This window comes from Filicampus tigris, chromosome 6 (assembly GCF_054856515.1).
Source record: "Filicampus tigris isolate MCC_2025a chromosome 6, RoL_Ftig_1.0, whole genome shotgun sequence".
Classification (NCBI taxonomy): Eukaryota; Metazoa; Chordata; class Actinopteri; order Syngnathiformes; family Syngnathidae; genus Filicampus; species Filicampus tigris.
The window spans coordinates 28,509,015-28,523,475 of NC_141222.1; the positions used below are offsets into that span (position 1 = coordinate 28,509,015).

Sequence of the window (14,461 nt, forward strand, 5' to 3'; positions counted from 1 at the left end):
CTTTGCAGCTAAGGCCTCCATTTCATAAAGCTCCCTAAGCTTCTGCTTCCACAGTGTCACCCTGGGTGGCCGAGGTTTCGTCCAGTTTATCGTCACACTTTTCCTAGCAGTCATCAAGAGTATATGCAGCAGGTGTATTTGGTCTCTGTTGTAAATATCAGCTGCAGACGGAAGATCAAAAAGGAACTGTTTCGTGTTAAATGATAAATTGATTCCCAGTGCTCTATCAGTCTCGCTCTTAACCTCCTTCCGATAAGGAAGCCATTTCGGGCAATCCCAGAATATGTGCGAGTGATCGCCAACCAATCCACACCCCCTCCAGCAATATTTTACCCATGTGTTATTTGTAAGTTTGGGGGAGATCACCTAAGATTCACAGGTTAGTTGGTGTTAAAGAGTCACGACAATTACAAATATTACCATAAGATGAAAGAAACCCTGATGTTTTTTGTTCTCCAGAGGACCTATGGGAATGTCTGGAGCAAGCTAGCGGCAAACCCATCGCCACCGTGATGGGCTCGTGGACCAAACAGATGGGCTTCCCTATTATTGTAGTGGAACAAGAGCAGGTGTGTCTTTCTTTGTCAACAAAAAATGGAACCCCCAAAAAACTGAGAGACTTGCTTGTGACTCCTCGTTCGTTTTGTTCAAAGCATGGTGACGACCGTGTCCTCAATATCTCCCAAAAGAAGTTCTGCGCTAGCGGACCACATAATGGCAAGTGTTTATTTTTTTTATTTTTTTTTTTTTATGAGATTGGACAAGTCACCCAACACACAAATGCACTGAGAACATTTTTTCAGCCAGGGCGCTTTTCTTTTTCCAGCTTTTCATGTTCATTTTCAAATGTATGGGATTTACAACAAATTGTAAAAATAAATCACTTAGGAGCTGAGGACTAGAAATTCTGTAGACTGACATTCTTAAACTGTGTTTGTCCAGTGTCAGTGTTCATATTAACCCATCACATCCGCATTACAAATTTGTTGATTATTTTCGTTTTTGATTTTCAGTTGAAGAGCAGTAAAGGGGAGCTGAAGACTGAAAAATCCTCTGACTAACATTTATACACTGTATTATGACGTACGGAGGTGTGAATGTAGCCACAAGAGGACACAAGCCAGTGCCTTATTGTGCCGGTCCCAAGCCCGGATAAATACAGAGGGTTGCGTCAGGAAGGGCATCCGGCGTAAAACTTTTGCCAAATCAAATATGCGGATCAAACCTATGACTTCCATACCGGATCGGTCGAGTCCCGGGTTAACAACGACCGCCATCGGCGCTGTTGACCTACAGGGCGCCGGTGGAAATTGGACTACTGTTGGTCGAAGAAGGAGAGGAGGAAAGTGTGTTCGTAGGAAGAGAGAAAAGAGGAGCGCTAAGAGTATAGGACTGAGAGTAGAGACATTGAATGTTGGAACTATGACAGGAAAAGGTAGAGAATATTGTGGACATGATGCAGGGGAGGAAGGTAGACATATTGTGTGTCCAGGAGGCCAGGTGGAAAGGTAGCAAGGCTAGAAGTTTAGGAGCAGGGTTCAAGTTGTTCTATCATGGTGTAGATGGGAAGAGAAATGGAGTAGGAGTTACCTTGAAGGAGGATTTTGTTAGGAATGTCTTGGAGGTAAAAAGAGTGTCAGAGTGATGAGTCTGAAGCTAGAAATCAAAGGTGTGATGTTCAATGTTGTTAGTGGATATGCTCCACAGGTAGGATGTGAGCTGGAGGAGAAGGCTAAATGCTAACAACGTAGCATATTTTGCCCATAATGTCGTGGACTATAAATCAACCAAGCCAAGGCTCCTAAGTGGAGAGTCTTGTTCTACAATGCCAAATGAACTTCTTAATGCTCTTGTTCTGCTACTGTACAAAACATTCTTTTAGGGTTCGCACTGCATTTGTGTGGATGGAAGTTAAAGGCTGTAAGGATTTTGAGCTCCACTCACTTTTTTTTTTTTTTGAAACACTGCTCTTATTACGAACACTCTTCTGCGTGACCTCGCCTTTCCCAGGTGAGGATTGTCCCTACTGGATGGTACCCATCAGCATCTGTACCAGCAAGGAGCCCACCTGCAGCAAACTCCAGGTTCTACTGGACAAACCCCAGACCACCGTCACCCTGCAAGGCGTCACCCCCGGCCAGTGGGTAAAGGTAAGCATGGCCGCCCGGCTGCCTTCAAACGACTCGCATCAGCCGGATCTGACCCGCCGCCTGCTCCCCAGATCAATCCCGGCACGGTGGGCTTCTACCGCATCCAGTACAGCTCACCCATGCTGCAGAGCCTGCTGCCCGGTATCCGAGACCTCAGCCTGCAGCCGGTGGACCGCCTCAGCCTTCAGAACGACCTCTTTTCCCTGGTGAGATAAAGTCGTATTATGACTCCCAAACAATGAGCCCCTATTGAATTGATGTATAAACTTTTTCTACTTCGGGGGGAGTGGGCTTGCTCATTGGGGACTTGAGTGAATAAATGTCTTTGGAAAAAAAAAAAATTCATTGTGCTGTAGATTAACATAGTCATCGCTGTCCTGTGAAGAACGCATATTTCCATTTTTCTTATTTTTACGTGAATGGTGTTTCCACGTTACAGACATCACATTAACGTGAAGAAAAAAAATCCCTAATTGGACATTTTTTCACAGGACAGCGACAATATGATAAACAGTTTTATTTCTTGCGAAAAAGCAATCAGCAGAACATATAAAAAAAAAAAAAAGGTTTTCCCATCCCACACACTTGAAACACATTATTAAAAAAAAAAAATTGAAACATAACCACTTAAACATAATAAAATACTTTTATTACAGGTAATCCTTAGTGCCAGTTCTCACTCAAAAATTGGAAGAAAATTTTGAAAACAAGGAGTCTTTTTCTCAAACTTTGTGTTAGAGCGGGGCTGCAAAATATGAACCATGATATGGTGGGGGTTTACTTTCAAACCAGGTAAAAAGCCCCTTTTCGATTAACAAATATGTTACGGCAAAGTCCCGCGCAGGCATGATCAGCACGGTGGAGGTGTTGCGCGTGATGGAGGCCTTCGTCAACGAGCCCAACTACACGGTGTGGAGCGACCTCAGCTGCAACCTGGGCGTCCTGTCTTCGCTGCTGTCCCACACCGACTTCCACGAGGACATCCAGGAGTTCATTCGAGACCTCTTCACGCCCATCGGCCTCCGCCTGGGCTGGGACTGCAAGGCCGGAGAAGGTGAGACGACGGGAAGGCGACGTGGCCGGACGGCTGGCCGGCCGGCTTTGTGTCTTTGTGGCTACCCCTTCATGATCAGCAAAGGTTGAATGGAGGCAGCTAGACTCTCCTTGTTTGTTGAAGACCTTTCGCCTGTAATCCAAAAGGCTTCTTCGGCGCTATTTTTAGATGCGGAGACCCCCTATTTATGGCTCTGGTGGCTGTGTCACTCAAACTTAGCTGTGTGAATTGTGAAGCTAAGCTAGCTAGGTTAGCTTGACAAGTTGAGCTCACCTTTAGCTGGTCAATTACCCAAAGAAAACCCGCGCCGGTACAGGGAGAACATGCAAACTGCGCGCAGGAAGGCTGGGTCCGGATTCGAACCCATGACCTAATCAGTCAACTACCGTGCCGCCCTGCAGTACATCACAACTAAAAGTGCAAATGAAGTGTGTTGATAACGGTACAACTCCAGTTACGAGTTACTAGGAGGTTCTTGAAACAAGTTTTTACGGATAAAAGTTCTCTGAAAACAAACTACAGCATCAAATTGAGACTTTGACAGTCATTTAGCTTATTTTGCATGTAAATGAACCAATTTTAGGATCTTCAAACCAAGTCAGAAATAAGGGACAAATCTTAAAACTATTAATAATCTTACCAATTCTGCTCTTGCATAGTATACCGTATTCTCAAAACAAGATCAAAAAGACTTTGTGGCTTGATATAAGATTCTGCATCTAGGTTAGCTGATTTTTTGCAGTGTTCCCGCACGTAAAATTGGGATATTGCAGAGCGGGAGAGGCCGAGCGTTTTCACGCCGGATGTTTCCCCCAAAGCAGGAGGAGAAATGGAAGAAGCCCGAGTGAGCCGCGGCAGCGCCTCGCTCCCACGCTCAGGGTTGGGCATCGATAATCGAGAGGAACCGGAACCATGATTCCGCTTCTCGATAATCGAGAGGAACCGGAACCATGATTCCGCTTCTCGATAATCGAGAGGAACCGGAACCATGATTCCGCTTCTCGATAATCGAGAGGAAATGGAACCATGATTCCGCTTCTCCCGGAATCGTTCGGATTTTAGAACGCCGGTGCTAAGTTTCGATTCCTAGTTAGTGAAGGAGGACGGATAAAAAACGTGTGTGACCGACCTATTTCCAACTCCGATTCAAAAGTTTACTTAGATCAGCGGTGGACAAATAATTTTGCAAGGGGGGCCTCATGAAAACGAACGCTTGCCGAGGGCCCGCCAACATGTTAACCTCAACTTTGTCTCGATTGTTTTTTTTTTTTTATGTATTTGGGAAAAAAAGTGCATTGTGTTCTTTCCATAAATTGGTACGTGCATCAACATGCTTTGTTGTTATAATTGGGAAAAAAAGAAAGCGGTCATTAAAATGATGTGTGGCATTTTATTTTCCGGCCGGCCCTGCTTGGATGCATTCTTAAAGGCGAGTGTGTTGTCTCCCGCAGGCCACCTGGACGCCCTGCTAAGGGGTCTGGTTCTCGGCAAGCTGGGCAAGGCGGGACACAAGCCCACCTTGGAGGAGGCCCGGCGGCGATTCAAGGAGCATGTGGAAGGCAAACATGTTCTGCCTGCGGACCTCAGGAGCCCGGTAAACTTTCACATGACCTCTACCTACGTGTACGCACACACGCGCAACCTTGTAAGAAGACGTTTGACATTCTTATCTGTCATAAAAATGACGTTTATAGCTGTGGATGCGTTACACACCCACCCGTGCTACCGGGAAAAACTGTGAGAGGGACCGTCTAAATAAAAGTGGGCTGGCTCCATGCTAACATATTATGTGACATTCTATTAACGCTCAAAATGAAATTGGCATCGATCCTATCGGTTATTTGACGCAGAGCGACACCAATCGCGCTGTGTTGTGCAATATCAATCACTCTGGCTGGGGGGCGGGCACACAATTAGCCGGAGGCGGCGATTTTGAATGTGTGAGGAACACTGAGTTTTATCAACATAACTTGTACTTTGACTTTGAAAGCCTTTTGGTTGTCATTTTATTTTCTTCACAATTTTTTTTCCCCCCCCCAATTTTACTTTGACTCATTTCGCTAGTTTGCGTTCACTATCATGCGTTCGCTTTCAACACACACACACTGTTGCGTTTTCAGGTTTATTTAACGGTGCTGAAGCATGGCGACAGCAGCACATTAGACACCATGCTGAGGGTAAGACGCGCTCCGCCGTTTGATTTTGCTCTTCTCGCCAACGTTTGACTTTGTCCCTCTTTCCGCCTCAGCTTCACAAGCAAGCAGACATGCAGGAGGAAAAGAATCGCATCGAGCGAGTACTCGGCGCCATCTCGGCGCCGGACCTCATTCAGAGAGTGCTCGCCTTCGCCCTCTCGGTAACCCGAAGCCCTTCAAAATTGCCCGTGTGTGTTTTGTTTATGTTATACTCACCTGTCCCGCGCGCTTTGTTTTTGCGTTCAGGAAGAGGTCCGTCCTCAGGACACGGTGTCGGTGATCGGCGGCGTGGCCGGCAGCAGCAAACACGGCCGCAAAGCCGCCTGGAAGTTTGTAAAGGACAACTGGGAGGAGCTTCACAACCACTACCAGGGCGGTTTCCTATTGTCGCGGCTCATCAAGGTCATTATCACCACAGTGCGCTTCCAGGCAGCAAAATGTTGACTTTTAGCAGTAGCGCCGCTATATATTACTCAAAGGAAACGTGTCAGGCGATGGGATAGAAGTGACACGAGTCAAAACTTGAGGGACACTTGCACAATCAAATGAGAACCTAATGAAATGTTTTTTTAAATGAATTCCTACGGCAAACCCAACCGCCAATCGTGAAAATCCACAATTGCCCCCCCTAAAAAGCCGGTTTACAATTGCCTATACATGCTGCAACGTGGAATCAAAGCGCTACTTTTGTCTACTTGAAGCTCCTCAAGTCACTTCAACATAGTTCTGTGGTGCACAGAAAGTGAAACTGAAATGGCAGAATGTGGAGCAGGGGTCACCAATCTGCGAGGATCACTTGAGTAGTCCGTGGGCCCGTTCCAAAAATTGCTCAGCGGTGGGGCATTGTGAATTTCTAGAAATGTTGCCTCAGAGATCACTTGATCATATATTGAATTATCATTATAGAAACAAGAGTGCTGCGTTTTGCTTTTTATCCGTTTCCAAACAGAAATGTGAGAAATGGTCAACATGATCAGTGTCTTCACATAAATGAATATCATTCATGACACTGCTCAGCACATTTTTTACATTTTTTTGTAAAATCAAGTCAAATGTTTTTTTGCGCTGATTTAGAAATTCTATTTCCTTTTTCACTGGCACATCACTTTTCATAATGGTAATAAGAATAAAAATAATATCTGTAATGTAACATGTTCATTACATGTTCATGTTGAGCAACGGGTGCAATTTTGTTGTGCATTGATAAATCCGTATTGCGTAAGCTTTTATTGGTCAACCTTAAAAAACAAAAAAAATGAAATCTCAGAAACCTGATGTGCTAGAAAAAATGTCATTTTTTCAAAATCGGCATCATACATAAGAGCATTCGAGAAGAAGGTCATTAGAGTGATTTGTTATTTCAGAAGTGTGTATCCAAGTGGTAGCCCTTTGCAGTAATCAGTAGCCAATAAGAGGCCCTCAGTTTGAAATGGGGAAAAAAATGTTGGCGTAGCTGCCACAAAAGTGCTCCAAAACAACAAAGAACATTCCAATGAGTCCATTGAGAGCTTAACAAGGGAAGTAAGTCCAACCATATAAATGAGAGGATTCTGTCGTACGATGTCTTCGATGCGTATGGTTATGCCGCACACATCTAGCTGAACATGACCCTTTTTGCTGGATATCAAGCAATGTGAAATCAAAGCTCGGATGGCTTTGCGTACGTTCGGCCTTGACATTTGTGCCCTTGTCCTTCCAGCTGACGGTGGACGGATTTGCCATAGACAAAATGGCCACAGAAGTCAAGGTGGGATGGCCTCCGCTTTTTTTATGTGTGGGAGGGGGCGGGCGTCCGCACCCTGGCGCCGGCCTAACGTCTGCCGTCTCCCCTGCAGAGTTTCTTCGAGAGTCACCCGACGCCGGCGGTGGAGCGCACGGTGCTTCAGTGCTGCGAGAACATCCTGCTCAACGCCGCCTGGCTCAAGCGCGACGCCGACGACATCCACCAATATCTAATGCAGCGCAAAGCGCCCCCCGTTTAGGCTGCCAGCGCCCGCCCCAGCGCCATTTCCATTTCCCCGCCCCTTCTTCCAGGCCCACCCCTTGCCCGCTCCATCTTCCTCAGGCGGTAGAAAACGGACGCGGACGTACATTTTCTCTCCAGACGCTGAGCACCGCAAAGCCAAGAATCTCACAGACTACATCAACTGCTACATCATTTGCACCTGGACCGACAGGGATGCTTGTTTTTAGCCCCCCCGACCCCGCCTGCCTTTTCTTTTTTTTTCACACAACCGTACCCAACCCCCTTGACTTATCGTCAACACACGCACACACACGCACCCCCCCCCCCCCCCCACACACACACACACACCTCCACTTCCACTAACACTTCCAGACAACTGTGAAGCCCTTTTTATCGTGCATGACTCATTCAGCGTTATTGGCCAAATGTGTTGAAAAGGCACCAGGAGATCGGCTGGCGCTCTCCAGCAATACGCACCTGAGATTTTACGTCATCAAATCAGTGCAGTCAATCAATAATAGTCGGAATAATAATATGAATTCATAACAAACCAGTCACGTGTGCGAATCTTGATTTGGTGCTGATTCGAAGACTGTTTTGGTTTTTTTCCTTTTTCAATTTCAATGGCACACAAAATGCTGTAGTATGATGGAAAAAATACAAAATATTTGAAAATGCAAAATACTCAACAGTTGGACACAAGTATTGAAATGCATTTGAGAAAGAACTACAGTATAGTAAACGTAATCATGAAATGAAAACTGAAAAATCTTAGGAAAAATATTGGACACAAATATGTCACGAAAAATATATGAACAGATGAAAATATGAACCAGTCAAGTTCGATTTGCGATTTGGTGTTTATTTAGAGGGCAAAACGAGAGAAAAATAAGGGGGGGAGCCAAATTGTTGGGTAAAAAAAACATTAAATATAAGGAAATAATTCAAAATACTCAAATGTGCAAATATTAGCTTGTGCACGAGCAAATTTCATGAAAAATACATTTTTAAAATGGGCTAATTACAATTTTAAAACAATTACAAATAATTCATTAAAACACAAAAATAATGAAAAATATATTAAAAAATCTCAACAAAGACAAATGTGAAAATACACACAATTTTTGACTTACGTATTTGAGAGAGAAATGCATAGGTGAAAACATGCAGACAAACAAATAGAAAAAAATATTGGTCGAATATGTGCTACAAAAAAATACACGGATTGAAAATAGATCAGATCCAAAAAATAAATGAAAATTCAGAAATATGACAAAATGATTTTCTTGGATAAAAAAACAATATTAAGGCAAACTACAAAATATTTGATCAATCCTTTTCTGTTCTCATACTTAGAATATGAATTCATATACAGTAAAAACCCATCTTGGTGTTTGTTCAATTTTGTTTTTTTCTTGTTTTGTTCTTTTTGAATTCCCAACACACTTCCTGCTTCTGGAGGATTGAAGGTTTTCTTTTCTCCTCTTTCTTTCTGTTTTCTCTTTGTCTTTCTTTGTGTGTTCTATCGGTGCACAGGTCAGCTGCCATTGGGTGGGAATGCCCGCATCCTCCATTTTGACGCCTTTTGTTTGAGCGCCGTGATTGGCCGAAAGCGGACATCAGCGGAGTTAGCGCGATTCCTACAAAGTATGTGACAGAAACTTTCACCACCCCTTGCCCCAGAAGTTTGTATGAAACCGTCTGATGATGTCCTGATTTTACTCTGACTTCTGGAGTGAGAGGTTAAGATACCCCGGTGACTTATTTCTCCGAAAGCCTTAAATCGGTCGACTGCTTTGCAGTAAGGGGAATGAAAAGAAGGAAAAGGAAACGTGATGCTTCTGACTTGTGGTAGAAGTACAGGAATATCAAATTGACAGCTTGATGTGCTTTTGGAAACACTGAGTCATCCAGACCCCCGGACATCACACCTAGTAATATTTATTGTTTTTTTTTTCTTTAATTTTGGTTTAAAGTATGCTCGGTGTTCAATAAAGTGAAAGGATTATACAAGGTGGCTTCATTTGTGCTTGTGTGTGTAACCGATTAAAACGACATTTTGGCAGGCACCTGCACACAAATTATTTAGTCTATAGTCAAATTCACAGCGACTGCACTTTGGGTAGTTTATTTTGGTGGCTAGTAGATTTTTGAATGGATTCTATCGAATAGTGATGCAGAAATTCTAATCCATGCGTTCGTTACGTCTCGCCTCGATTATTGTAACGTTTTGCTCTCTGGTCTTCCCAATGTGTAGTATTAAAAGTCTGCAGCTAGTCCAAAATGCTGCAGCTAGACTCCTGACAAGGACGAGAAAGTTCCATCATATTACTCTGTTGGCTCCCAGTCCACTTGAGATGCGATTTCAAGGTTTCGTTACTTAGTTATAAAATATGGCACGGTTTCTATCTCCTTCCTATCTCGTCGACCTAGTGATACCATTCGGTCCGTCCCGAAACCTTCGTTCACAAAATGCCGGCCTTTGGGTGAACCAAGAGCCAAAAAGAAGTCCGCAGGTTCTACAGCGTTTTCTATTCGGGCACCAGTGGTTTGGAATGCCCTGACCGCGGATATTAGAAGTGCTACCTCAGTAGAAATGTTTAAAACGTGACTAAATACTTATTTGTATACTTTTGCATTTAGTTGAACTATTTGTTGGCCTCTTTACTGCCGCTTCTATTCTTCTATTAACTATTATTCGCTTCTATTAGGCGATGACGACCGAATTGGAGGTTGATGTTTCGATCCCACAGCAACTGAGCGCGCTACAACATCGGAGGTTGACCAAGATCGAAGGCGCTGCTATGGAGATTTCGACATTGACCAATTGGGCAGGGACCCACTTCACCGAAGTCGTCCCCCCGCAGCACTTCATTTGATTGACTTTCACACTATTTGAACCAACATTGTATAGTATCATAATATGTGTTAAGTGTTGCCCACTCGGCATCCATTGCAGCCTGATCATCCTGGAAGGGGGATTCCCACATATGTGGTCCCTTCCCATGGTTTCTCATTTTTCTTCAGATTTTTTGGGGGAGGTTTTTCCTCGCCCTGCTCGTGGTTAAGATCAGGGGATGTCAGCATCGGTGAAGCCCTTTGAGACTTTCTTGTGATTGATGACAATATCAATACATTTGACTTGACTTTGAGAGGTGAACATTAAAACGTTACAAACATGGGAATTAGGGCGGCATGGTGTTCGACTGGTCAGCACATCCGCCTCACAGTTCAGAGGTCGTGGGTTCGATCCCGGCCCCGTCCTCCCTGTGTGGAGCTTGCATGTTCTCCACGTGCCTGCGTGGGTTTTCTCCGGGTAATCCGGTTTCCTCCCACATTCCAAAAACATGCATGCTCAGTTGATTGGACTGTCTAAATTGCCCCTAGGTGTGATTGTGAGTGCGGATGTTTGTCTCTGTGTGCCCTGCGATTGGCTGGCAACCAATTCAGGGTGTCCCCCGCCCACTGCCCGAAGACAGCTGGGATAGGCTCCAGCACGGCCATTAAATTACCCTCGATTCCATGTATATGGGAAAGTTACACATTTGTATTTTCAAAATCCGTTTAAATTCCCGTGGTAATTAAAGGAAAGTTTGATTAGAGTTTAAACATATCCTCGTGTTAAATATCAACCCACGGTCGACGCTGTAATTAGCATTTAATGTTGACCAATTACTGGGGATTTGAATAAGAAATACAGGTTAAAAAGCCTTTCAATCGGAGTCAAATTAGTTGCAGTTCGCGTTTTTTTAATGTTGGGAGCGCTATTGAGTGTTTGTCATGGCGGCGGCATCGACGGCGTCGGCGATACGGCGAAGAAGAGCAACTTTGCTGAGCAGGTTGTTGAGCGCAAGTAGAAGAAAATGAGGAGCAACTGTCAGCCGCGTAAGTGAGCAAAGAAGCGTTTAAAAAAACGAAAAGAAAATGTCGTGAATAACTGACGCGTCTTTTTTCCGCACCCTCGTTCACGTGGATGGGGTTTGGTCGCGTTTTGTAGTCGTTTTCACTCTCGACTTGAGCGGATTGTGAACTCGTCGCTACTTGGCAGCTAGCTGCTAAGTAGCTAACTAAGGCGAACAAGTCCAAAATGTCTCCACAAACTAAATTCGTCGTGAGTTTTGACCAAGTGTGCGTTTGAGTAGGGAAAAATATTGCTCACCGGACCGCCGGCCAGATGGAATGCCCAGCTCCATGTGTAGTACAATACAGCAAAAAATTGTCGCTGACGTTTATGGAAACAAACAGATTGTGTTTAGCAGGAACAAACACTCCACAAGTCGTTCACATGCATTCTGTGGAACAAATATATCAGTTAGGAGGCATTTGTAGTTGATAAAATTCATGGAAGTGGGCCCGAGTAGAGAGCCCGAGGGACTTGGCAAACTGTGAGTCCCAAATATGTCTTCAAACTTGGCAGAAAAATACAAAACCTATTTTTAGCGCACAAAATAACAGTCCGTGTGTAGTGCGTGCGGATTGTAAAAGAAAACCAACCGGTGGGGGTCCATAATGAATGAGCTGACTTATTTTTGTCTGCCCTGCTCCACTTTTGACCTCGGAGCTTCTCCGCTGACCTGACGTTAAAAATGTTGTCACTCGCAAGTTATATGGAATTGTATGTTTTTTTTTTTGTGTAACACCTTAGTAGTGATCCCCTATTTATTGTGGGGAAATGTGTTCCAAAACCACCTGTTTTATAGTGAGACCGTCTATTTCTTTTTATTCATATTCATGCAATGGACGCCTGCCATTGGTAGTGTAAAAGGACTGGGCTGGCCTGCGAATGGCGAAAATCGCCGACGGCCTTTGGAATGCAGTGGGGACCCGCCAAAAAATTAAGCACAGAAAATGCTGATCAACATTCAATATGCGTTTTCCACAAAAATCATGGGGAAAAGGGTGAATCGAACCCCTCAACCCCTTCTTTTCAACATAGTTGCTTGACACCAAGATAATGGCAAGGCACTGTTTTTGTGAAAATGAAGCTCGCACACGCTCCATTCCAACGAGGTTCCTTGACACCAGGATGTCAGCTGAGCACTGGGTTTGGCTGAATGAAACGCCTCAACTCACATCAACATAGTTCCCCGACACTAAGATGCTACGGGGTGGTGGCAGAGTGCTACTTTTGTTCAAACAAAGCCCCTCAAGTCGTTAGAACATAGTTCCCTGACACGGAACGTGCATCAAAGCACCATTTTGGTTGGAATGAAACTCTTAACTGGAGGTGACACCAGATGGCGCCAAAGTAACACACAAAAACAGTCAACAGTGAGTGTTTTCCGTGAATACCGGAAGCTTACAAAACTCCTCCAATGCACAAATGGCAAACGTCTGGTCAAAGCCGTCAATTGACGGCTTGAAAATGTGCACCCTGGCGTGGCCGCGAAAAGTAATGTAACGTGATGTGATTGTGCAGGTGCGCCCGACGCGTGACGCCGCCGACCGACCGACAGCCGCCTCAGTCGGGCGCATGCGGCCGCCGCAATGCCGCCGCTTCGCCTGGCCGCCGTCATCGTCTTCCTGCTGCTGCGCTGCCCGCCCTGCCGACCGGAGGACGGCGCGGCGGGCGTTCCCGCCGAGTGGGTCCTGCTGCACGTGGTGCGCGGCCAGGTGGGCGCCGGCAACTACAGCTACCTGCGCCTCAACCACGACGGCGCGGTCGTCCTGCACATGCTGAGCGTGACGGGCGACGCCGACCTGTACGTGTCGGACGCCACGCTGAGGCCCAGCTTCGACGCCTACAAGCTGCAGTCGGCCACCTGCGGCCGCGACGCCGTGGTCGTGCCCGCTGAGTTCGCCCGGCCGGTGGGCGTCGCCGTCTACGGGCACCCGTCGCACCGCCGCAGCGACTTTGAGATGAGGGTGTACCGCGACCCCGCCGCTCCACCGGATCCCTTCGCCGCCGGCTCCCCGGCCGAGGACGTCCGCAAAACCGAGGCGGACGCCGCCGACCGCCGAGACTTTGATGACGAGGACTCCATGTTCTGGACCAATCTCATCAGACTTTTGGAAATCATTCTGGAAATTCTCTTCTGAGACCGGTCGCACGGCTCGTCCCGCCGACTCAGGCGCGTTGGCGCCAACTGGTAGCGCTCGCCACACTTCTTCACACCTCTTCGCTTGGAATGACACAAAACACACGTGCACGCGCAACATATGCACAAATAAACCGAACGCAAAATGCGCACAAAACATAGACGCAGAAAAAGCACACGGCACAAAAAAACCATGCACAATACATATATGAATATACACACACAACTAAAAGCAGATCATAACCAAAACACACACACGGCACAAACACATTAAAACACACCACACACACAAAATGCACACGCCAAAAACAAATGCTAAACACAAAATACACACAACATACAGACGATACACAAAGCATAAAAAAATAAAAAAACACTTGTTAGTTTCTACGCGCTCGTAACATATTGAAGTTGTCCTGTTAAAAACACGACCAATTTAGTATTTTTGTTTTTAATTTTCACGTTAATAGGATGTAACGCAGAAAGCCCATTCACATAAAAAATGGAGGTGTGTTTGTTTTTCACAGGACAGCGACGATTTTGGAGTCCGTCACGTTTTCTTCTGCACGTCCGCGTCAGGATGTCAAAATGTGCATGTCAAAGTTGCTAGCATGCACTTTGACTGTTTTCTCCTGCAACTCTGATGTCCGCAGTCTTGAAACGGGGGTCTGTCGTGATGCGCAACTGGAAGGGGAACGTCAGTGTCGTACAAATGTGAAAGCGTGACGTTGACGTCGCGCTCGGGTTGGGAGCCACCTGTTAGCACGCTTGTGTTAGCACGCTTGTGTTAGCACGCTTGTGTTAGCACGCTTGTGTTAGCACGCTTGTGTTAGCACGCTTGTGTTAGCACGCTTGTGTTAGCACGCTTGTGTTAGCACCTTGGTACCCCTCTGTCCGCCTGGGCTTGCTGTGGCCGTTTCAACAAGGACCAATTGATCAATAAAGGACGAAAGCACTTGATGGGGACCGTTTTTACGTGTTGTTGTCATTGCCAAACAATAACACTGGTCAACACATTTTTTTAATCGAAGATGCAAGTCAACTTTACGAGATGATTT

The 14,461-nt window shown here is 45.6% G+C and overlaps 2 protein-coding genes across 3 annotated transcripts in view; both read left to right on the plus strand.

The window, feature by feature from the left end:
• npepps (aminopeptidase puromycin sensitive) overlaps positions 1 to 9,378 on the plus strand; it is a 21,068-nt gene extending 11,690 nt beyond the window's left edge. Inside the window, exons 13-23 of the mRNA XM_086033104.1 lie at positions 460 to 569; positions 654 to 717; positions 2,011 to 2,150; positions 2,222 to 2,356; positions 2,985 to 3,204; positions 4,656 to 4,798; positions 5,325 to 5,381; positions 5,453 to 5,560; positions 5,646 to 5,801; positions 7,099 to 7,146; positions 7,235 to 9,378. Coding sequence (XP_085889230.1) covers positions 460 to 569; positions 654 to 717; positions 2,011 to 2,150; positions 2,222 to 2,356; positions 2,985 to 3,204; positions 4,656 to 4,798; positions 5,325 to 5,381; positions 5,453 to 5,560; positions 5,646 to 5,801; positions 7,099 to 7,146; positions 7,235 to 7,381 — 1,328 coding nt within the window. The 3' untranslated portion in view covers positions 7,382 to 9,378. The remainder of the gene's footprint in view (positions 1 to 459; positions 570 to 653; positions 718 to 2,010; positions 2,151 to 2,221; positions 2,357 to 2,984; positions 3,205 to 4,655; positions 4,799 to 5,324; positions 5,382 to 5,452; positions 5,561 to 5,645; positions 5,802 to 7,098; positions 7,147 to 7,234) is intronic.
• Positions 9,379 to 11,089: 1,711 nt separating this feature from the next.
• On the plus strand, positions 11,090 to 14,363 carry c6h6orf120 (chromosome 6 C6orf120 homolog). Of its 2 annotated transcripts, XR_015087045.1 has the most exons (3): positions 11,090 to 11,250; positions 12,785 to 13,454; positions 13,931 to 14,363. XR_015087045.1 is itself a non-coding variant. In XM_086032490.1 (2 exons), the coding sequence occupies exon 2, from the start codon at positions 12,853 to 12,855 to the stop codon at positions 13,402 to 13,404; it is 552 nt and encodes a 183-aa protein (XP_085888616.1). In that variant the 5' UTR covers positions 11,090 to 11,250; positions 12,785 to 12,852; the 3' UTR covers positions 13,405 to 14,363. The 2 variants fall into 2 exon arrangements, 1 of the variants encoding a protein (XP_085888616.1); XM_086032490.1 differs by having other exon boundaries at positions 12,785 to 14,363.
• Positions 14,364 to 14,461: the final 98 nt, after the last annotated feature.